The 24,864-nt window shown below is 43.2% G+C and overlaps 1 protein-coding gene across 9 annotated transcripts in view; it reads right to left on the bottom strand.

Moving 5' to 3' along the window:
* Positions 1 to 24,864, bottom strand: part of SNAP47 (synaptosome associated protein 47) — a 65,045-nt gene that overhangs the window by 39,703 nt on the left and 478 nt on the right. For 8 of the 9 annotated variants that reach the window (XR_012331006.1, XR_012331007.1, XM_019937401.3 and 5 more), the window contains exons 1-2: positions 24,261 to 24,388; positions 13,333 to 13,877 (exon numbers count right to left, since the gene is read on the bottom strand). Coding sequence is in view for 7 of the 9 variants with exons in the window: in XM_019937401.3 (XP_019792960.2) it covers positions 13,333 to 13,832 (500 nt within the window). In the remaining 2 variants the exon portion in view is untranslated. Of the gene's footprint in view, positions 1 to 13,332; positions 13,878 to 24,260; positions 24,389 to 24,864 lie in introns of those variants that run through there. The other variant, XM_019937402.3, reaches the window with a different exon arrangement.

Raw genomic sequence — 24,864 nt, 5'->3', positions numbered from 1 at the left:
TATAACATATAAAGATATAATATATATGAAAAATAATGGCATAAAAGGGGGTTAGGAGTGTGACAACAGATTGTAACTCAGGTCCACAGGTAGAAATGATGTGTACTGAAAGCAGATTTTGGATTAGAATAAAATATTCTATATTTTTCTTTCTTCTCTTAATTTCTTTAAAATATACAAGACTGTACAAAGTAATAATTATAGTACTGTTTTATTGCGTTTAAAATATATATAGATGTACTGTATATGACAATGGCACAAAGGTAGGGGAGGGAATGAAGCTATAATGGAGTACATTAAATTGGCATTAATCTGAAATAGATCATAAGATGTACATTGTAATATCTAACAATTAAGAAAATAATTTTTAAAATACTAATGAAATAATTTAAATAGTACACTAGAAAAAAATCTAATGCACACACAGAGGTGGTAAAGGAGAAACAGAAAGAAAAAAGCTACAGACATATAGAAAACACACAGCAAAGTCACAGAAGTAAATCCAAACATACCAATAATTAGAATAAATGTAAATGAATAACACTGTAATCAAAAGGCAGAAGTTGTCACTCTGGATTAAAAAAAAAAGATTAGACTATATGTTGTTCATAAGTGACACATTTTAAATTCAAAGATATAGACTGCAAGTAAAAAGAGAAAAGATACACCACACAAACAGTGATACTAAGGGAGGTATAGAGTTATACTATTGTTATTAGACAAAATAAAAAATTTTTAAAAATTAACACAGACGAAGAGAGTCATTTTATAATGATAAAAGGGTCAATTCATTATGAAGAAACAATAATTATGAATATATACACACCTAACAATAGAATCACAAAATACATTATGAAAACATTGACAGAATTGAAGGAGAAATAGACAATTCAACAATAATAGTTGGAGACTTCAATGCCCTACTCTCAAAATGGACTGAAAAAACCATCAAAGATACAGAACACTTGAACATTATCAACCAATTCCATCTAACTGGTATCTAAATAACGCTTCATCCGACAACACTAGGATGTACACTCTTCTCAAGTATAAATGGAACATTCTCCCACATAGATGCTATGCTAGACCATGGGTCAGAAAACTTTTTATACAAAGGGCCAAACAATAAATATTTTAGGCTTTGAGGACCAACCGTCTCTGTTACAAATATTCAATTCTTCCATTAGACCAGGAAAACAACCACAAATGAATGGGCATGGCTGTGTCCCAATAAAACGTCATTTGTAAAAACAGGAGGTGGGATGAATTTAGTCTGCTGTCATTTGCCAGCTCCTTGCTAAGTCATAAAACAGGTCTCAATAAATTCAAAGAGATTTAGATAATGCAAAGTATCTTTGTTCCCTGACCATGATGGAATGAAATAGAAATCAACAGAACAGAATTTCAGAAGACCACAAATATTTGGAAATTAACCCACTTCCAAATAACCAATAGGTTAAAGAAAGAATCCTGAGGACAATTAGAAAATGGTCTGAGCTACATAAAAATAAAAATACTGCATACCAAAGTTTATGGGATGCAGCTAAAGCAGTAATTAGAGGGAAATTTATAACCATAAAACCTGTATTACAAAAGAAGATCTCAAATCAAAAACATAAGCTTTCACATTAAGAAACAAGAAAATAGAAGAGCAAATTAAAGGGGGGAGGAAATCAATGAAATGGAAAAGAGAAATATAAAAGAAAAATCATTTTAAACAAAAATTAATTATTAGAAAATATCAACAAAATTGACAAACTGTTCAGTTGGACCAACCAAGAAGAAAGAACACAAAAATTACTAAAATCAGGACTTCCCTGGTGGTCCCGTAGGTAAGACTCCACGCTCCCAATGCAGAGGCCCCAGGTTTGACTCCTGGTTGGAGGACTAGATCCCACATGCATGCCACAACTAAGAGTTCACATGTGGCAACAAGAAGCCCTCATGCCGCAACTAAAAGATCCCACACGCCACAATGAAGATCCTGCGTGCCACAACTAAGACCCAGCACAGCCAAAATAAATAAATAATCTTTTAAAAAATTACTAAAATTGGGAATGAAAGCAGAACATTAATACAGACCTTACATAAATGAAAAGGATTATAAAGGAAGCCACAAGCAACTTTATGCTACAACATTAGACAATTTAGATAACATTTTAAAATTCCTAGAACAACACAAACTACTAAACTGACTCAAGAAGAAAAGGAAAATTTGAATATACCTATTCAAGTAAAGAAATGAATTGGTAATTATATTCCACTCACATAAAAAACTCAGGCCCAGTTGGCATCAGTGGTAAATTCTATTAAGATTTAAAGAAGAAATAATACCAATCCTTCACAAATTTCTCCAGAAACTACAGATGAGGGACAGTATTACCCAAACCAAATTTAGATAAACACATCACAAGAAAGAGAACTACAGACCAATAAACCTCATGACTATAGACACAAAATCCCCAACAAAGTTACCAAACCAAACCCAAAAGGACTATGTACCATGACCAAGTGGGACTTATCACAAGAACAAAAATATCTGAAATGTTTAGTATCTGAAAATCAATTAAGATACTACACTGTATTAACAGAATCAAGGACAAAAACCACATGACCATCTCAATAGATGGTGAAAATGCTTTTGATAAAACCCAATATTCATTCTTAATAAAAACACTAAATGAACCAGATATAGAAGTGAACTTCCTCAATCTGATATCAGAAACCTACAGGCAACATCAAACTTAACAGTAAAAGACTGAATGCTTTCTCCCCTAATACTGGGAACAAGTAAAGGATGTCTGCACTCACCACTTCCAGCCAACACTGTATTACAAATTCTAGATAGTACAATTAGGTAAGAAATAGAAATAAAGGGCATCAAGATTAGAAGCAAAAAAGTAAAACAATCTTTATTCACAGAAGACATGATTCTGCAGGTGGAAAATCCTACAGATCCACACAGAAGCCACTAGGACTAATAAACGAATTCAGAAAGTTGGCTGGATACAAGACAAGATCTATTGAAGGCCTTCCAATTCGAGGACTAGATAGAGTAGATACGCTTCTCCCTGTTCTCCCCACTAAATACAGCTTAAAACCCTGGATATTATATATGAAACACACATAAGATTATGGAGAGTGGAGAGAAAAAGTCAGGCTGGTAGGTCTCAGGACTTCAGAAACTCTGAGGAAGCGAGTTCTCTTTTTATTTACTATATTCTGAACTGAGTCCTGAAGAAGCCAGAAACCTGGATAAACAGACAATAAATAAATAAATAAAAGAAAGCCTACTCTCCCTACCCTATAGAAAAGGGGAAGCTGACAAGACAGAGAACTTTTAGTCAATAACAGCTCTACTCCAGCCAAACTCCCCAGAAAGAAGTGCAGCCCACTCCCACCCTCATTAGCAAACACCACATGAGGAGCCTAGACATGGACCCTCTCCTACCTGCACTGAGGGGGTACTTCTTCCTAACTGGGGTAGTGTCAGAGAAGGCCATGTGAGGAGCCAGCAGTAATGAGGGAAACCTTACAGGTCAACATAGGCCAGGACGGGGTAACAAGACAGCCCTCATTCTCCCAATCAGGGTGGTATTAGCAGAGGCCTATGGGGAAACCTGAAATTCCACTCCCAGTCAGTAGCAACAGGTGTCCTTTTCCATCCTAAGGCATAAACTAGGGCCAAGAGAAGAATCTGGACTCTCATCCCCACATGGCAGTAAGAAGAATCAGCTTCTTGCTCCCCGGGGCAATGTGTCAAAGAAAGATCTGCTAAAACAGAATATAATGTCCAGAGTCCCATAAGATAATACCCTATACAATAGAGAAAAGAGAATAGATAGATTAGTGGTGACCTGGACTAGGGTGAGAACAGAGAGTGACAGCAAATGGGCTTGAGGCAACTTTTGGGGGTGATGGAAATGTCCTAAAATTGAACTATAGTGATGTTTGTCCAACTTTGTATATTTATTAAAAATCATTGTTCATATAAAATGAATGAATTTTGTGGTATGTAAATTAGAAAGCTGTTCTAAAATATCTACACAGACACAATGGAGTAAAAAAACATCTAAAATAGGGGAAAAAAAAATTAGCCACAAAGAAACAGTAAATTCTCTTTAGCAATAACATATGCAAAGAGGACAATGGAAAAACATCTTCAAAACGTTGAGCTAAATTTGGCTCAACTGTGAAGAGCCAAATTATCATTCAGAGTGTCAGTAAAATAAAGGCATTTTCCAACATATAAAGACTGAGACAATACTACTTACTCACAAACCCCAGTGAAAACAGAATCAGACCAATTATTTCACCAAGTAGATTCCAGAAAACTGCGATCAAGTCTGCGTTACTAACACGTCCTCGTTTCATTTAAAGAGACATGTGTGAACCTGTGTGCTTAACTGAACAGAACAGACTGCATTTTGGATTTGACCTCCACCTTATGCTGATATAGCATGAACCAAATTTTACTCTTGTACTGGGCAAAGGCAGATGGCTGACCACATGACTGCTATGGCCACATTTCCAAGATAAAATCTGGACACTCCAACAATAGATTTCCTAGTATCCTATGCAAAGTGCTTAGAAACCCAATGAAACGTAAATTGTAATTATATCTTCCAGTCACAATTCTTGACAAACAACTGAGGTGATGGTTCTAAGACACCAAATAAATTCTTTTATTTTAGCTGTGCCTCTTTTCTCGGTTGACATACATAATACCAAAAAGTAGGAAGTGTCTAATCCAGAATTTTAATATATGTAAATAAACTTTGTTTTCTAAAAATTCACTATGTAGTCCTTATTTTACCACAGAATGTGAGGAAGTGGTGAAGATTTGATTAAAGAATGGCATGGCTGTTGAATGAGCATTAGGGAACCAGGGCTCTTAACTCCCTCCCAAGAGGCAGCTGCAAATAAAGCCTCTGGATGCCAACCTCACTGACAAGACTTGCTCCAGTCACTCTGACGTTCTGCGCCACCCCTTGCTTCTGCTCTGTAATGTGGACTTTACCTGGTATTTGTCTGCCCATTCACCCAACATAGTTATATTTAAAGTGTAAAAAATGGTCACAGGAACTGTCCAAGAACCCATGTTATTATATAATTTAAGGTTTACAATCCTAGACATTACTCCTTGCGAAATTATTGGATTAAAAATGTCACAACATGCTCAAAGATGGAAGTTTAAAGTTCAATAAGATACTAATTGCAACGGATTGAAACTCAAATATTTTTAAATCCAGGGATTCAAAAGGATTTTAAAAATAATAACTGAACATCTTTTGAGGATAAAGAACAAAGTCATTACCTTGAAAACTGCTAAATACAGAAAAACAGCAAACCTCCATGAAATCTGCCCCAGAATGAAATGGTACATGAAGGGCAGCATCTATTCATGAAAGCCATATAGTTAGTGGCAGCAGGGAAGATGGTGGAATAGGAAGCTGCAGGAATCTGTCCCTCCAGCAAAATGAAGGAACTGGCAGAACTGTCTGAAGCAACTATTTTGGAACTCTAGGTCAAGGAGAACATCTGCAGCATCCAGCAGTGAGTTTGATGGAGAGACCAATAAATTTCAATCAACTTCTGCTTTCAAGCAGTAGCAGCTACCAACCCCCATCCCACAAATCCATAACTGGCAGCTGTGGGACAGCCACAAGTATTCTTAGTATGGCCTGTTGAAGCCAGGGTGGGCAATAAAGACCTTACCTCCAAAAACTGGGACTGTGAGTCTGATTGGGGCTTCTGATTGCTGAGAGGTTGGCACAGAGTTTCCTACCACCATGAGCTGAAGTGGCTTCCCAGCCAGGAGGGAATTGAGAGAAACAAGACCTATTTACTTTTTCCTTCTTCGGAAATTCAGTGACCACACTTAACAAGGAATACACGCTTTGAAAAAATAATTTGGAAAAGTCACAAAAAGTCAGTTCCAACCCTCAGCAAGCAAAACCCAGCAACCCCTGAGGCATAGGAGAATTAGATTTCCAGAGTATTATCAGTCAGCTTGGGCTGCCACAGACTGGGTAGCTTAAGCAACAAATATTTATTTCTTACAGTTCTGGAAGCTGAAAAGTCCAAAGTGTTCAGCCTCTACTAAGGCCTAGTAGCAGGCCAAGAACTGTTTCTCAAAAGGAAAGTAGTTATCTGCAGAGGATAGCAGGGCTTTGCTCCAAAATCCTAAGGGTGAGCACTGTGATTCTCTATAGAGGTCTGCAAAAGGCTCCAAAGAGCACCCCTATCTGCCACTGACCCATCATATACCACTGGATCATATGGCCCAAGTGACAGAGCAGCTCTGTGGCAATCTGGACCTGTTTCAGAGCCTTCTCTTGCTCTAGGCCCTACTCAAAACTGGCAGCTTTCGAGTCACTTGGTAAATGTGCCAGAGTAACACACCCAAATGAGGAATATGTTGCTTCCAAAACACTAAGAAGCATTGTGCCTCCTTTCTGGTTGTAGGAAGAGCCAGATGCAACAACTTAACCTTCACCATAGAAGAGATACTCCAATGAGCCATACACCATTGGACTTCTAAAAATTTCACTGAAGTAGAAGGCCCTTGAATTTGTCAGATTTCCCATCCTCTGACATGCAAATGTCTTATGAGTCTAGAGTAGTTGCTACTTCTTACTCAGTCCAATCAGCATTAATAGCATGCTATCTTGTGGAAGAGAAAGGCATCAAGATCTTTGTGAACTATATTATGACATAGGGCTGAAAAGTTGGTATACCCCTGAAGTAGGACAGTGAAGGTGTATTGCTGGCCTTGTCAGCTGATAGAAACTGCTTCTGGTGGTCTTTACTAACAGGGATGGAAAAAAAGCATTTACCAGAGCAGGTGCTGCAGACCAGGTACCAGAGGATGTGTTAATTTGCTCAAGCAGTAAAACTACATCTGGAATAGCAACTGCAATTATAGTCACCACCTGGTTAAGTTTAAGATAATCCACTGTCCTGAAAGATCCATCTTTTTTCTGCACAAATAGGTGAGCTGAATGGAGATGGGGTAGGACTCACTATCCATGCATCCTTCAAGTCCTTGAAGGTGGTACTAATCTCTATAATCCCTCCAGGAATGCAAAATTGCTTTTGGTATACTATTTTTCTAGGTAGAAGCAGTTCTAGTGACTTTTACTTGGTCTTTCCCACCAGAATCTCTCTCATTCCAGAGGTCAGGGAACCAGTGTGGGGATTCTGCCAGTTACTGAGTATGTCTATTCCAATTATATACTCCAGAACTAGGAAAAATTACCATAGGATGGGTTCAGGGGCCATCTCACTGAGATGAACCTGAGCTAAAACTCTACTGATCACGACCTCCATAAGCCCCTAGGTGAGCCACAGTGATGTTTTGGGTCTCCTAGAATCAGTGTCAGTTTGGAGCCAGTGTCCAGTAGTCCCTGAAAAATCTGATTTCCTTTTCCCCAATGCACAGTCACCCTGGTAAAATGCCGTATGTCTCTCTGGGAAAGGCTGGGAGAAAGATTAACAGTACAAAATTTGGTAGCATACTGAGGTCCTTCCACAAGGGGACCCACCCTCCCCGTCATTCAAGGTGTTCTGGGTGTGTAAACCGGGTCAAATCTAGAAATCAATTAAGGAGCCGTGACTTTTTTTTTTTTTAATTCAGGTTAGATGCTTGTTCACATGACCTAGAACTCTTCTGCTTAACAGATCAAGTAAGAATTGAGCAGACTGCCCAACTATTTCTCTTCTAGGGGCACATGACCAACTAGCTAATGCCATAGGTCTCTGGGAGTCAGACTATTCTGATTGCTGCTTTGACTCTGTTGTCCATTATGGTAACCAACCCCAATTGTCTTTGGTGATTAAGTGCTACCACTTAGCCCTGCCACCCCAGGATCCAATTATCCCTGCTGCATTTAAGGATCCCAGCTCAGTGGCTTCCCAGCTCAGATCCCAGCCACTTCCCACTGTAAGTTCTGGCCTACAGAGAAGAGCAACCACACAGCTCAAGGATGCTGGGGCTCCCCTTAAAAATTTATTTCTCACAGTCATGGTAAAAAGTATGTCTTCTTGGAGCCTGCCAGGATGGGCGAGGAGATCTCACATAATAAATCTATTCTACCATTCCAATCTTCCTCAGTCTTGGATCCTTCCTCTGGAGTATACCAAGGCAGTTCTGACATTTCAGAGTCCATTTAGAGTAAGCCACCTTTTAGTCCACATCTCAGCCAACCAACCAAACTGTTAGAGCCTTTCTAACTCCTCGAGCCATGGTACCAAATCCAGGATCTCTGCTTAGTGGGTCCATTTCAGTAAAGTCAGCGCCATCCAACTTCATATTCCTCTCACCATCACCCCACACCCAAGATATCCATTCCCACAGGATTTCTGTCTGTATAAATTGGAAAAATCATGCAGTTCTTTCAGAGTGCAGTGCACCTCTTCATGGGCCACACTTTATGCCTCATCTTCTGGGCTGTGCTGAGACTTAACTCTAACAATATACCTGGAAGCAAAGGGGGGTGGTGGGGGTGGGTCTTGAAAGAAACCTGCACCGTCTTGCAAAGCAATTATCTCGGGGGAGGCCATTACAGCTTCCTCAGGCAAAGTGTGGTTAATCACCTCAGATAGGGCAGGAAGGGCTGCTTCTACTGGCAAAGAAGACTCATCAGAATTTAGGGGTTCTATTTTCTCAGTTTCATCAGGATCTTCCCATATGTCTACATTCCAATTTTCAGGATCCCATTTCTCCCCTATCAATACCCTCAGTTTAACAGCAGACACCATGCAAAGTTGAGATTTCAATTTACATTGTAATTTAGTCACTCACAGGATGACACTCCGGATCTGAATTTCAGAAATCTCAGTGCTGCAGCTACGGGACCTAAGGTTTTCTTTCAAGGCAGATATAGAAATGTTCAGGTCATTATTGGTTACTCTGAACTCATCCTTTCCTTTCCACACTTTGTCCAGTAGAGTTAGAGCAGCCAGCCAATCTCATTACTCATTAGCTTGACAAAAATGTTATTAGGTATCAAATACATGGTCACTCAGAGCCTTTTTAAAATATTTGATTACGAGTATCCCATGATGATTATTTTACATATCACCATTGCCACATCATCAGTGCCTTCTATACCACTTGAAGTAAGAGTTATTAGTCGCTTTAAATCTAATCAGATTAGATTCCAAAAACCTTAGAATTCATAAAACTCACCCTTCAGTACAGAAAGAGAAAGAGGGAGGGGGCCAGGGAGATAGAAAGGGAGACAGAGAGGGAAGGAGGGACGTAGGGACAGAGAAACAGAGAGAGAGAGAGAGAGAGAGAAAGAGAAGAGACCACATTTTGTGAAGACTACTGAAAACACTGTAAACTGCATAAATCTAGGACTGTCATGGGAAGAGAGACCAGATATTCTCAGACCACAGAGCACTGCTCTCAAACACTGTGACCACAGCCCTTTTCAGCAGAACCAAAAATTTCACAGTCCACCCAGGCCTTCCCATACAAGACATAACATACTAAGACAAGGCTATCCATAACAACCCAAGAGATAAGAGAATAGGGCGTCCATGAAACAATAATAGGCTGTTATTCAAAAGGAACATTGGAAAACAAAAAGTAAGTCTTGGAAATTACAAACATGATAACAGAAATAGAAGGTAGGAAGATAAAATTCAAGAAATAAAAGCAGAACAAAAGGATGAGGAGAATGAAAAATGAGAACAATATTAGAAGATCAGTTCAGGAAGTCAGATAACAAAAAAAGGAGAAGTTCCACATTTTAAAAACTGAGGGGGAAAAATTATCAAAGAAATAATACAGGAAATTTCCCCAGCTCTGATGGACAAATTAGAGAGCTCACTGAGGGCCTACCACAATCGGCTTGAAAGGACCCACGCCAAAGAGCATCGTGAACCCCAAGACCACTCCAGGAACACCAGTCAGCTGCTCTCTGGATAACTAACCACAGAGCTACACAGTATGGTGCCCTGCATGCACCCTTCCTGTTCAGGTTTTCATATTTTAACTCAATGTTTTTCCTATAGTATTATTTGGCATATTAAAAAAAAAAAACCTTATAGGGCTTCCCTGGCGGCGCAGTGGTTGAGAGTCCACCTGCCGATGCAGGGGACACGGGTTCGTGCCCCGGTCCGGGAAGATCCCACATGCCGCGGAGCGGCTGGGCCCGTGAGCCATGGCTGCTGAGCCTGTGTGTCTGGAGCCTGTGCTCCGCAGTGGGAGAGGCCACAAAAGTGAGAGGCCCGCGTACCGCAAAAAAAAAAAAAAAAAAAGCCTTATAAATGGTATCCTGCTGTACACATCTCTCTGCAACTTGCTTTGTTTTTTTAATACTGCTTTGGGATTTATTCAAGCTGATATGTATAGATCTAACATATAACAGTTACCATGAAAGAATTAGTCTATTTTGTGACTAAAACATAGCTTATATACCCAATCCCCCTTGAGAAGCAACTGACTGCAATCGCTCGCTTCCATCCACAATCCTTTAATGAAAGTTCATGTCCACACATGCTGTGCACAAGTGCCAATGTTTCCCTAAGATACACATCTGAAAGAGCAAGGTCACAGTCATGGGGTCTGTGCACCTCTGGCTTCACTAGGTATTGACAACTGCTCTCCTAAGTGGCTGAACCATTTCATATTATTGACAAAAACATTAGAGTTCTTATCACCCCACATCTTAACCAACAGCTGGTGCTACCCAACTAATACATGTGTTGGTTTAATTTACCTTTCCCTAATCACTAGGGATGCTAAACTCCCTTTTCATTGGTCTTCTGGGATTTCTCATTGGTGAGACACTGTGGCAGAGACAACTAATGATCCCTAGTACCCATTTTCCTGTTCTTCCTTCCATAATGGAATACCTGAGTAATCTCTCACAACTACCCCGCTTCTTTGTTCCTCGGTGTAACTATGAGATTAAGTCCTACCAGTAGGATATGAGCAGAAGTAATATGTGCAACTTTGGGGTCACCTTCTTAAAGACAAGGCTGTGTTCCCTGGCCTCCCTCTTTGTTCCCCTTTCCCATTGGCTGCGAATGAGTGATACCAGCAACTTTTGATGTAGTGATGGTGCCATGTGATAAGATAGGAGACCTTCTAGCCAACATGCAGCCAGAGGTGAAGGCCTAAAGCAGAGCTTTCTATCTGCCTGGGATAACTACCTTCCTCTGGATCATTATATGGAGGTCTAGCTTATTTCAACCACAATATTTTTGGATCTCTGTTATAGTAGCTTCTTAGCCTGAACTCCAGTCAACGGCCTTTACTAACTTTTCTGCTGAAATGCCTTTTTCTCATTTTGCCTTTAACTAGCTGGGTATTAATCCTTTGTTGGGATGTGGGTAGGTATCACAAATACTTTCTCCCAGCCTCAGGTTCATCCTTTCACTTGGTTGTTTGTCAAAAGAAGATTTACAAACCACCCAATTGTTCTCCAAAAGGATTATACCAATTGTCATTCCTAATAAGCAGTGTATGAAAATGCTTATTCACTATCCTCAGTTGGTATTGTGTATTCTTACTTTTAATTGTTACTAATTTGATCATTAAAACCTAGATTTCCATTATTTTAGTGTGCATTTCTTTGATTTCCAGTGCAAATGAACATTCTTCTAAATCTCTGGTCTCTATGTCCTGTTATGTATTGAAGATATTTAATAGGTGTCTCAATTTCCTACAGGAATGTTGTGTTATTCTGCGAGGGCTGACTGCTATAACAACTCCCGAAATCTCAAGGGCCTAGCCCCAATAGAGGATTATTTCCTGTTCACACTGTAGTCCAATTGAGGGCTGGGGTCAGCGTTCTGCTCTGGGAAGCCATTTGAGGCCCTAAACTCTGTCTAACTAATGTTTCTGTCCTAGGGCCTTCGAGTCCTGGAGGATTCCAGCAGGTAAAGGGGAAGACAGTACTAGAGATTGGGTAGCAGGGCTTTTAGAGACTAGGCCTGCAAGTGACCTACATCACTTCTGCCACAACTCAGTCATATAAACCCCAAACTGCAAGGGAGGGTGGAAAAATGTCTAGCCATGTTCCCATGAGGAAAACTCACAAAGGTCTGGTGATCTTACATCTCAACCACCATAAGCACCCCCTCTAAGAATAAGATGCAGGGCCCTGTTCCCTGTAGCTCTAGCACGATGCCCTTTACCACATAGTGCTTAGAAATAGCAACAGGTGGTAACTGCAGAGTGGGGTCACTCAGAGGCAAGGGGTCTCACAAACAGCAGCCATGCAGCCCTGGTCTGAGACAGGGGGCCCACATTCAGGGCCCATCACTGAGAGGCTGCCACCTCATCCTGAGCTCTCAAGCAACCATTCCAGACATGGGGGAGAGGTTATTCCTACTAGACTCTAAGATCGCTGACTTACCTTGTATGTCTTATAGTCAGTGCAGCGCTTCTCAAAGTGTGGTCTTTGAGACCCTCCAAAGGAGTCTGGGAGGTCAAAGTCACCTCATACAATACCACACTATTTGGCTATTTGGCTTTTTACTCTCATTCTTTCATGAGTGTAGAGTGGAGTTTCCAGAGACCATGTGACCTGTGATAATCACAGCAGACTGACTGCAGAAGCAGGCATGAGAATCCAGCTGTTTTCTGCTAAGCTTTACTTTAAATAGAGGTACAAAAATCTCAAACAGTGCCACTCTTCTCACTACACGTTTTGCTTTATAAAAGTTATTTTTCATTAAAAAAATGTTATTTATGTTACTAGGTCATGGATTTATCATTGTACTTTTTAAATAAATAATTATTTAATTTCTTAGTTTTAAAAAAATATGGTACATATCGGTATATATAACCCACATCAACGAAAGTTCTTTGGGTCCTCAGTTTTTAAGGTGGGTGGAGTGGCCCCCAAGACTGAAGGTTTGAGAGTGGCTAGTGCAGTGGCTAAGATGGCAGCTTCTGAAGCCAAAATGCTTTGGCTCAAACCTTGCTGCTCTACAACTATGGAAAAGAAATTAAGATAAACTACGCTAACGAACTTAGTGTGTGTGATCTTGAACAAATTACCCGGCCTCTCAGCCTCAGTTTCCCCATGGGTAAAATGAAGAACAACACACTCTTCTTGACTTGTCTGCTGATTCAGTGAGGTAATCCCCCTTCAACACTTAAAACTGTCCTTGGCACATACTGCACACTTAGCGAACGCTGGCCCTCATTACTTGCACGCCCACAGCAGTCAGCCCAGTGTAACTGTCCACAACAGGGGCACAGCATGTGTTTTCAGAAGGCTGAATGTGTAATAAATACGGGATGATGGAAAAGATACCATACCTCAGCCATCCAAAGGTCAGGTTATGATTACAGTGTTTGTTTACCTGTCAGCCACATCCAGGTCAGATTCCATCTTGTCCAGGCCTCTCGAGATACTGTCAAGCTGCTCGCCCTGATGGTGAAGGACTCTGGCTGTGTCTTCCAGACGCTTCTGGGTACAGGCCATCAGACCAGTCAACTCCTTCCCCTTGGTCATGGGGGAGGATGATTCCTCAACAGCAGCTCCTGACTGGGACAATAGCATCTCTCTCCAGAAATGCTCGATGATGCTGAAAACGACATTTCGACTAGGCTGCAAGGAACTGAACCAGTGCTTGTTGTGGTCCTTTTCCAGGATGGTAATAGAACTGAAGATAAAATAAGAAGCTTCTTTCTTGATCTCAACTATACTAGAAAGAGGAAAGTTGACAAGAATTTCTCTAGTTTTATCAGTCATAAATTTTAGTGAGAGAGAAGTTAATGAAAGTTTTCCAGGGACCCATTGCTTCTCAAGTTCTAAATAATAGGAGCATGGCCAGGTGTGGACGCAGATGTCTCTGCTCATCTGGTTCCTAGGTCGGTTTGTACTACGGCCAAGGTCACTCTGCCTCTGAAGGAGAGGGGGACAAATTAGTGGATAGATGAGCCTAAAATAGGACATCACACTTGGACTAGAGATACTAGGACACTGACAGCAAGGATATGGTCTGGATTCCAAGCACACTGGAGACTCCAGCACATGGCCAAGTCCTCACCTAGCAAGGACTCTCACACCACCTGTGATAGGCAGGATGAAGACCTTGCCCTACTCAGCAGAGAGGTACGGGCTGGGGCCAGACTTGTGCTTGACCCAAAGCATCAAGGTCCCCAGGGGCTCTTCACTCACCAGAGCACCCACATTGGGACCAGGGTTCACAGCTGATGTGACCAAAAGAAGAAAATCACTGGAAAAGACCACCCAAGGATTCTTCATAGGAACACCATCAGCTGTGATGACCCCTATCAACTACACACTCTACAAGTTTCCAAACTAACATTCTCCTTTTGAAATTTTTATAAATTTACTTAGTTTCATATAGAAAATAATCTTACAGACAACCTTTTCCATTCTTGTAATCCCAACTAATTTTATAGGGTTCTACATAATTATATAATTATATGTATATATTTTATATATAGTTATACATAACAAAGGTGTACTATTCACCATTTGCACTTATCAATGCATTTTTTTTTTTTGACACGCTGCACGGCTTGTGTGATCTTAGTTCCCCAACCAGGGACTGAACCCAGGCCCTCGGCAGTGAGAGTGTGGAGTCCTAACCACTGGACTGCCGTGGAATTCCCTGTGGATGCATTTTAAAGTCATGAATGACAGATTTGAAACAACCCTTGTAGAACACTTAGTCCAACCTTCTCATTGTACAGATAAAGAATATAAGGCCAAGAAAAGATGAGGACTTTGTACAAGGTCAAACCACAAGTTCATGATATTAACATGGCTAGAACTAGGCAGGGTAATGCCTAGTCCAATGCTCTTCCAATTAGAGGTCCACCTGTAATATGGCGTTTCTTCTTTCCTTTCTCCTCCTTCTTTCCTTCTTTCTTTCCTTCCTTCCCTCCTTCCTCAAATCCTCGTTCTCTCTCTCTTGCATGCACGCACGCACGCGCACGTGCGCGCGCGCACACACACACACACACATGAGTTTAATTATGACATGATTTCACTTATAAAAACAGGAGAAGACATAATATTATCCCTAAAAATGTTGAAACGTGTGGACTTTTACAGAATGGTACAGGGATTCTCTGCATTTGGTTAACAAGTTTTAAGCCCCCACCATGCCACGCTGGGCTGCAAGTACAAAAGAAACAACAATGACATAGTCCTTGGTTCATGGAGCTTAGAGTCCACTGGAATTCTATAAACTTCCTCATTGAGTTATATTCTAAAGACTCAGACTCTTCAATGTAATTACTGTACTAGACGCCACATCAAGCAGCACAAGCCTGGACAGCAAAAGAAAAAGGCAGTACCTGCACCTGAAGAACCTGAATTGAATTGAGATTCCTAATTATGAAGAAACAAAGTGATTTGAGATTAGGCAATGTATTATCAAATATGAAATACGTTAATGTAAACAAAACCCCAAAGCTCATAGGGTTGTAGGCATGATACGGAATGTAAGGAAGTCTTAAGTGGACTACAGTGGCAGTCTAATTGGTCTCCTGCCTTTGGTACTCCAAAATACCCCCCCACTGCCACTGCAATTTTCTTTCCACAGTAAGAGAGGCCCCATCCAGCCCTCGGCCTCTCCCACCCTCTCTCTCCCTTGTGGGGCTGTATGGCACTTATGCACACTTACTGTGTTAAATGGTAGGATGACCACTTGTTATTTGACTGCAAGCTCTCAAAGGGCAATGACCATATTTTATTCATAATCCTAACTCAGGAAACACTTTGTGACTGAATAAATGGAACAGACACTCGTGGTTTATGGTATCTGTCCATCTGTGACTCTCAGCATAGCTGAGGTCAATGCTCAGGCTGGTCTCATCCTACTGCTTAATGAAATACTGCACATACAAGGTATGGACATTATGGAGGCAATTCTTCACGGTGCTTCTCCACATTTTATGTCAAAAACTGACATAAAATTTTATGTACCAAAAACTGTCCCAGGCTATCTTCCTTGTAACTGTGGACAGTGTCTCCCTCCTAGTTGAAAGAAGATCTGTTTCCTGACCAGGATAATAGGTCAGTGTCCCCTTGGAGGCAAGTGTTGGACAGATTTGCTAGCAGCCCCCTCATAAGCTGTGACACAAACCCATGGTATATGCAGCATCCACCTGTGCCCTCAGAATGTAGGGGGCAAGGGGAACAGCTGCACACATGAATCCTGCTGTGCCATGCATAACAGGCCCTTTCTGACAGAGGGCCTCCTCTCTTCTGCCACATCTACAAAACTATGGCAGGCTCACTCTTCAACCCGCAATAAAGTCTCAGACCCTTCACAATCCCCAACAGTGATGTGCAACACAAAGATCATTCTACTTTGGGTATGGGTTCTTCATACGAGAATCTCTATTAAGCTAAATATTTAGGAAGCAAACTCTACAAATCGACTCTATCGATTCATAACACCCTAGGATGTTTTTATTTGACTTATGGGAATTAAAACTTTCCCCAAACTTTAATTCATTTTAAAAATTAGTACATGAAAAGTTCAGAAACAGGAGTCAGAATGGTGGTTATAACTGGGGAGAAAGGAGGCCTTGACTCTGTGGTGCTGGTAATGTTCTATTTCTTGCCCTGGGTGTATTAATTTTCTGATAATTCAAGATTTGTGCATTTTCGGTTCTTACGATTTGTTCACTTTTCTTCATTAATACTTCAATGAAGGATTTACTAAATATTTAGTAATAATATAAAATTTTATTAAAAATTAATAATAAATGTACATATGAAAGGTATACCAAAACTATATTTCAGCTGGGCATTACAATTTCAAAAACATCTGAAATCACTGCCTTAGGTAGCAGCACAGCTGGAAGACTACAGCACAAACCTTTCATATGGACAATGGCAGGTATTCCCACTCATCTGTGTGTGACCCCTGGCTACTCAGCCCCGCTGCCTCCACTTCCTGATCTGTCAATGGGATAATAATTGTACCTATCCCACACTGCAGCTGTAAGGCTTAACTGAACTGATAATGTGAAAGGTGCTTAGAAGAGTACTTGGCACCTAATATATGCTATAGGTGTTATTACAATCATTGTGAATACTACAAAGTATCTACAGAACTAACTCAGCTCATCTATTAGGAATGTGAAGAGTCTACTCTTGATTCCATTTCTTTAACGACTGCTAAAACATCACCATACCCAGAATCTGTTATTTGGTCTCATTAGTTTTCACCACCTGATCAGAGTTGGCTATAGACAGCACCTGGCCACAAAAACAAACACGACAGTGAAAAAGAGGAGAAAGAAAGAAGGAAGAATGTGCCTAGTGTACACAAAATTAAAGTGCCAAACAACTTGATTCCATTAAAAGAGAAATAAATTTAACTCCTATGTTAATCAGATTGAAGTACTTCCCAAGTACACTCTGGAACTTCTCTTAATCACAGTAGCAAGAGCTGATCCAAACTTCCCAGATATGCGTATGTGCCAATCAACCCCTGTTACTCAGTACTACAAATCAGTCCAGTCTAACAGCTCTGCTAATTACTAATACCTGAAATTAGGACAAACCTAAAAGAAAGCTGCCATATTAAGCATGAGAATTTTGTCATCACGACAAAATGATGTCAGGGCTGGAGGGACCACAGAGATCATCTCCAACTCACTTCATTCAACAAATGAATGAGCACAACTCTATCATGGCAGAAGCTCTAAAAGTCCACTGATAGCTTGGCTAATACTCTTTCAGGAGTATTAGCATCTTCAAGTGTCTTCTCTGAGTGTCAATTCTGAAAAAGCAATAGCCTTAGGACCTACATATTTAAGGAGATACAATACAGTGCAGGGACCAGAGGGTACAGGGGTAAGGAGACAGAACATATACAGTTAAAGATAAGCAACAATTAGACTGCAGATACTTGCACTGAACTGCAAAAACAGTAAGTGGTAAAGAACATTCTAGAAGAGACTACTGCAGATTAAGACTATAAGGAAGGCAAGCCTCCTACTTGAAGAATGTAGCAGGGCTGGAGCAGGAAGAAGCAGAGACTTTCCACTCTCAGGTCTGGTGCCACCTTCTTGTGCGTCAGTAGGAATGACCATTCTGAGTCACAGAGGAGCCTGAGGCTTATGGGGTCAGAAACTTCCCCAAGGAGACACAAACCCAAGAATCCATCTTCTTAGGCAACATGATGATGAATGCCAGACCAAGGGGAATCTCCACACTACAAACAAACAATCTCATACTCCCAACTCAGCAGGGCTCTGTAAAGGATCCAGGAAACCCATGCTCTTATGTCGCTGGAAAACTAACGAAGATCTCAGGTGTTTAATACTCCTGACCTCCTGTACAGAAGACTGGTGTCTTCTTTAGGGGCTTTATGTGTGAGCTCCCTGCACACAGTGGGACTGTGTGGAAGCTCCCTGCGTGGGGCAGAGCAGCTGGGAGGGTGCCTTTCCTCTTTAACAGTGGTTCACTCTGGACAAAAAGGACTGTAAAGCCAAAGTGTCTTCATCAGACCTTTCTCCCTAGTAAGAAGGACACTCACCTGAGCACTCTGAAACAGACATAAAACAGACTACAGAGTGTCGCTGGACTAGGGCTTCTCACAGGACAGGGAAGCAAGGGTGTGTAGACCTTCAGCTTTTATGACTGACACAGCTACAGTCCCCCATGAGCTGTGAGGTCCCCGGCGAGCCACCGGCACAACCTGCTAGCACTGTCCTGCCATGAGGCCACTCGGCAGTTATTCAGATGTGAATAATACAAAAGTTCTTACTCTCAGCATTAGGGACTACTAACCCCATCAACCATGGTTTTCAGTGTTTCCACGTCCAAAACAAATGTCAGAGGCAAGGTACCTCTGGCCTCAGTCACTGCAATGTGCTCACAGCTCGGGTCAGCCCCTGAAACCAGCTAGACTCTGGTCCTCCTGGCTGAAAAGAGCCTCCTGCCACTTGGCCACCCCCTGTCTGCCATAAACCACCCCCAAGAGAGTCGAGGAGGGGCCATATCTTGTTTACCGCTATTCCCCATACGTTGAGACTTTGATTTAGCATGAAAATTGAATTTATATTAACAATTGCCTGACCCGAGCTGTCATTCCTGAGCGTGTACTCTGAGAGGTATTCCCTAAGTACTGAGTGAGATTATGCACAAATTCCCCAAAGAATTACTGAGTCTGGCATTGCAGCATCCAAGGAACCATGCTGTAGTTCCAACTCCAGCCCTGCCACAAACTTTATGACTGTGGAAAAGCTATTTCATCTTCTGGGCCTCTGTTTAACCATGAAAATAACTAAAAGACCTAAGGGCAATATCAGCTCTAAATTATTCTAAAATTCAAAAAGAGAGAAAAGTTAGAGGAAAGAAAATTTAAGAGAAGAACGAAAACACTTCTCATGATTGTACTAATACAAGAAATATGAGAAAAGTACTCAGGTTTGACAAATACCAAGGAAAAAGCAAAAGGAAAAACCTGTGGCCACAACTTTTCCTACCACAGATTTCCATGGCAGCTTTCCCAACAGACCAAAATAAATGAGGTTTAAGTGGAAGGGCCAAAGTGAGAACAACATTCCCGTGTGCATTAGAATGACCCCACCCACACCCTCCCTCTCCCTCAGCTGAGGACTCTGATACCACACCTGTTCCTGGGTGTCCTGCCTTTCCTCTGGTCTCCATGCACAGTTTGCGGGAAGCAGTGTCCCCGCTCCCTCCCTCAAAGACCAGATTCTAGTCTGGTCTCCATCCCTTCGACACTAGGAAAGGGCATGCTTTTTTTCCCCTAAGGGCCAGGTAGTAAATATTTTAGGCTTTGTGAGCACATGGTCTCCCTTAAACTATTCTGCCATTGTAGAGTAGAAGCAGCCAGCGACAATACAGAAACAAAGGGGTGTGGCTGTTCCAATAAAACTTCACTTATAAAACAGGTGGCAGCCAGACTTGGCCCACGGGCCATAGTTTACCAACCCGTCCTAGATCATCTCATCAGTTTACACTCACGCTCTAAGACCATCTTAAAACAGACACCCTCCCCACATCCCCGCAGTCCTCTCCACTTACTGCTCCTCCAAGAGACTCCAAATGCTTCCCTGTGCTTGCCCCCCAACCACCAGCCAGGAATCTCCCCCTCCAGACAGGCTCCTGTCCCCGCCACTCGCTGACACTTCTCTGTCCAGGCCTCCAGGTGGCCAAATCCAATGCCCACATCTGTTCTAACCTCTGTCCAACACACCTGCCCATCTCCTGAGACACATCACGTCTTGGTTTCCCGGATACCATGCTCCCCTGGTCTCCCACTCCCTGGGGCCTGTCTTCAGTCTCCTCTGCTGATTCTTCCTCTTCCACCTGACTGCTAAATGCTGGAATGACCAGGTCACAACCTTGGTCCTCTTAATCAATACTCTCTAAGTGAGTCAACACAGTTTCATAGCATTAAATATCACCTTCCAGCTGTTGCCTGGCCTGCCAAACTTTCCTCTCCAGCCCAGACTCTCTGAGACTTGAGTATTGCCTGGGCGTCTCCACATGACCATCTAACAGGCATCTGCAATTTAGCAAGCCCCTCCTTCTGCTCCTGCATTTCAGTGAAGGCACTGCCAGGTGAGTTCTCCTGGATCCCCTCTTCCTCATCCCTCTCAATCTGTCAGCAAGTTTTGGCAGTTGTATCTCACATCTGCCGTCTGCACCGCCCCCCATCCCCACAGCCACACGACTATGCAACACTGTCATTACCCTCCTGGACAACTTCCCACCTGACCTCCTTGTTTCACTCTGCCTCCCACTACCCGTTCTCTAGCCAGCAGCCAATGTGACCGTCATAAAACAAAATTAGAAAATATCATTCTTCTGCTGAAACCCTTCCCCATGTACCTCGAGTAAAGTCCAAAGTCGCCACCCAAGTCATGTAGGCTTTACTAACTACAGCCTCACCGACCAGCCCGTACCCTCTCTCTGCTCTGCTCTGTTCCTGTCTCAGGCTCCCCACCTGCTGCTCCTGGGACTCTGAACAGCCAACTCTACCTCACTCTCCAGGCCTCTGCTCCAGTGGCATCCTTGCCCCTTCACCAACCACAGCACTCACCAACCACAGTACTCACCATAATTCCAAAAAGCCTGTGAATGTGCTTACACGTTGACCAACTCAGTCAAAACAATGGAGAAGGCAAACATTACAAGGAGGGTGCCTTGTGCACAATGCTGGTGCATCATAGGAACCCATTAAACACGTGTTGAGTGAACCACAAATCATATGATGTGAAAACATTAACTGTGTCCACTGTGGACAGTTTTCTTCCATCTATCTGCTGAACTAGGTCTTCACTCTATGCTAAGTTCAGAGTCCTTATTTGGTCCTCACCTGCTGTAAACTGGAACCCACATCTTCCAGTGAAAACACAACATGCCTGCTGAATTAGGGAGAAGAGGTCATGGCAAGGTACCTCAAGAGTCTTTGAGACTAATCCACACAGTGATGCTCCTGGGGAAGAAATGAATGGTCACAGGGACTGAACTAATTAACACACTGCAATTAGTATAATGGATCTCTCTTAGCACTTCCATCAGACCTGTGTTCTGGAGTAGACTCAGTATCAAGTAAACATCCTATTTTTAGTTAATTTCCAAAGTAACAGACTAAGCAACATTTTATACACCTTCCAATAACTCCTGACCACAAGAAGGCTTAGAGTCAGAACACTGGGAGCAGTGTCTCCAGGCACCAGTGGCCAGTCTTTTCCATTACCTTCACCTCCTGCTCCTCAGAGGCTCTCACTTTCAACCGGGGAGGTTTGCAGGTGTTCGTTTCATTACAATAACATAGCCTATTCACATGGTACGTGCTATCTTTCTAACCTCTCAGAGCAGACAACTAGGATTTTATGTTATTCCCACTGCATCTCCTACAAAATGCTAACTTTTAAACTCCACTCCTGCCATTTTTCTTTCTGGCCCTCTGTGGGGTGTGTCACTGAGATGTGACAAGGCTTAGAGCAGTACCCTGCTCCCAGATTCTGAGTCAGGTCTGGGTGGGGCCCAAGAATGTGCATTTCCCACCAGTTCCCAGGTGATGCCAGGGCTGCCGTCTAGTGGCCTTGGAGGGACACAGACCTGTGTTCCAGTCCCCTGTTCTCACTAGTTATGTCAGGGCCTCATGCGTACAGTTGTGATAATACTGTCAACACCAGCGAGCCATCATGTGAACTAGGGGAAATACAGGACAAAATGCCTGGCCCAGGGCAAATGCTCAAGAAAGGAGACCTTCTTTCCTACCCTGAGTTACTGGTTCAGTTACCCCAACAATCCTGGGGAGCATGTGGACCTGCTGGCCTAAAGCGTCCCCTTTCTTATGAAACTTAGTCTCAACCACAGAGCTTCAGAAGCTAGAATCCTGGGATTCTTCCCAGGCAATGTCTATCTGAATTTCATATTTCCCCTGTGAGGCAAACTTTGAGCCATATTTCTCAGTTCTTTAGACAATTATGAACATTCTGCTTCCCACACTTTTTCTATTTGCCTTCCATGATCTGCACTCACCACAACTAAAACCAAATAATTAAGGAACATCTGGTCAATATGTGGCAAGAAATTGACATCTGTTAATCTTTTTAAAAAAGTTAAAAGCAGCAAAAGCTTATATATATAAACTTACATACATATAAAATAGAAAGAGAGACTGTGTCTTTGTGTATGTGCGCGCGCGTGTGTGTGCGTGTGTGTGTGTGTGTGTGTGTGTGTGTGTACAGGGAGGGACAAAGAGAAAAAAAATGAATGAATGAGTGCATGCCTGGAAGGATAACTCTATATCAAGAAACAAAAGCTGCTCATCTCTGGATGGAATTAAGGGTGACTCTTTTTCTCCATTTTAACTTCCCAGTGCATTCTAACTTTCTGCCCAACACTGGCCCAATGAAGAATTCCACAGCTTGACCATGTGAGGTACAATGAGACAGACTGGGAAGGGAGCACAGTGCACACAGAATCACACAACCCCTCACACTGCTCTGGTTGCAACGAACTCTCCACTTCAACATCTTGCCCATGTTCTCAGCTCCCACTTTAGACCCCTCCTATACCTGGACTTCAGACTCTCCCTAACTCACTTTTTCCTAGTCCTCCCCTTCTCTGCCTTTCCCCACTTCTGGTCCTCGCTGTTCACCTTCTGCATAAGCTTCATACCCCTTGGAAAGAGTCCCCCCTCAAGCCCCGCTCCAAAGCTCAGAGCCCTCATATCCCCAGAATCTCACTTATGCCATCTATAAGGGTAAATAAACAAGATTACATCTTCACTGTTTAACAAAGGGGAAGAAGTTGCCCCTTCCCTGTCCTTTGAGTGTTTCCTTTAGTCAAGAATGAAACAAACTCAGTGTTCAGATTTTACAGGGCACAGTCACCACCTGCTGACTCAGAGCAGTAAACACGGACCTCCAGAACTGAGGCAGGAGTCACTCATCAGCTGCAGACTACACTGGTGCATCTATTTTTCCCTCAAGGAGATGAGAGAGGTCTTAACAGTTCATTCTTCTACTTCCTTGTGTATAAAATGTGTGACGTTCTGCCCAGCTCTGTACTCTCTTGAAGATGCCTTACATGCATGTAATCTGCTCATACAGTAATGAAACTGTTTTCTTCCTTTCCATATTGATATGGGTAGGAAGGACATCTATTTCTCCAACATGCTGAGACCCTGACGTGTCACCCCCACCCAAGTTCCTCTTTGATGTCCCCCATTTCAGGTCTGCTGGTGTGCACAGCCTCATATCCCCACCCTTGATGCCCCCACACCTTCACTTCAGACCCACCCTATTCCCCCAGCAACCCCTCCGGGTCCCCACCATTGCCCTAGTCCCCCAGCATGCCTCCAGGTCCCCACCATGCCCTTCAGGTCCCACCATCCTCTCCTAGTCCACAGCATTTCTTCCGGGTCCACAGCATTTCCTCCGGGTCCCCAGCATCGCCCTAGGCCCTCAGAACCTCCCTAGTCTCCCAGCATCCCCACCAGGTCCCACCATCACCGGAAAGTTACAGCATTCCTTCCAAGTCCCCATCAGCCCCCTAGGCCTCCATCATCGCCCTAGTCCCCCAGCATCCCCTCCAGGTCCCCAGCATCCCCTTAGACACCCAGCATCCCTCAGGACACTACCTTTGGCCCTTGTGCCTCTCTGGTAGCCCAGCCCACATCCCACCACCTTCCGTAGTCCTTGGAGCATTGAAAAGAGGAGGAGTCCTCACTTCGGCGGTAGCGTTAGGAGGGACCCTGACGGAAGAGCACAGGCCCAGCTGCAGACTGGAGACACGCCTTACCTGAGTCGCGGGAGAGGCGCGAAGTCGACAAGACTGGGGGCCGACACCGTTCAACAATCTCTGAAGCCGCGGGGGGCGGGGGAACCTGGAGCTGGGAGGATCGTGCTGTGGGCCGCTCCTGTGCCTGCGCCGGGTGAGGGCCGTAGAATGCAGCGAGCATGCGCCCAAGAACTGGCTCGCCGTGTTTCAGGCTCGGCCAGTAACTTAGACCGCGGGCTCTAGGTTCCGCTCGAGTGCTCCGGGACGACCGCGGCCTATGAGTGTCTGTACCTCGCCGCTTTCGCTCTGGCCGGCGCGGGGCTGTGAGGCGCGGGTGCTCAGAGCGTGTACTCCGGAAGCAGGTTTAACAAATACTTCCTTTTTCACCTCCCTGTTTAAAGAGCAGAGAAGTGGGAAGCCGGAAGCCGGATTCTGGGCCTCCAGGAGCACTCCGTCCCCAGCAGCTCCTCCGACTCCGCGCAGCCTCTGTGACCGCCCCGCAGCCCTCCTTGTGCCCTGCAGCTCCTCCGACACCCCCCCCGAGCCCCGCCCTGTTCCCGGCAGCCCTCCAGATCCCCCCGGCAGACTCCCACCCCACTCATCCCGCACGCCAGGGACGGCGAAC

The sequence above is a fragment of the Tursiops truncatus genome, chromosome 3 (genome assembly GCF_011762595.2).
Source record: "Tursiops truncatus isolate mTurTru1 chromosome 3, mTurTru1.mat.Y, whole genome shotgun sequence".
Classification (NCBI taxonomy): domain Eukaryota; kingdom Metazoa; phylum Chordata; class Mammalia; order Artiodactyla; family Delphinidae; genus Tursiops; species Tursiops truncatus.
The sequence above is the reverse complement of the archived record's forward strand: the minus strand, read 5'-3'. Positions and strand labels throughout refer to the sequence as shown.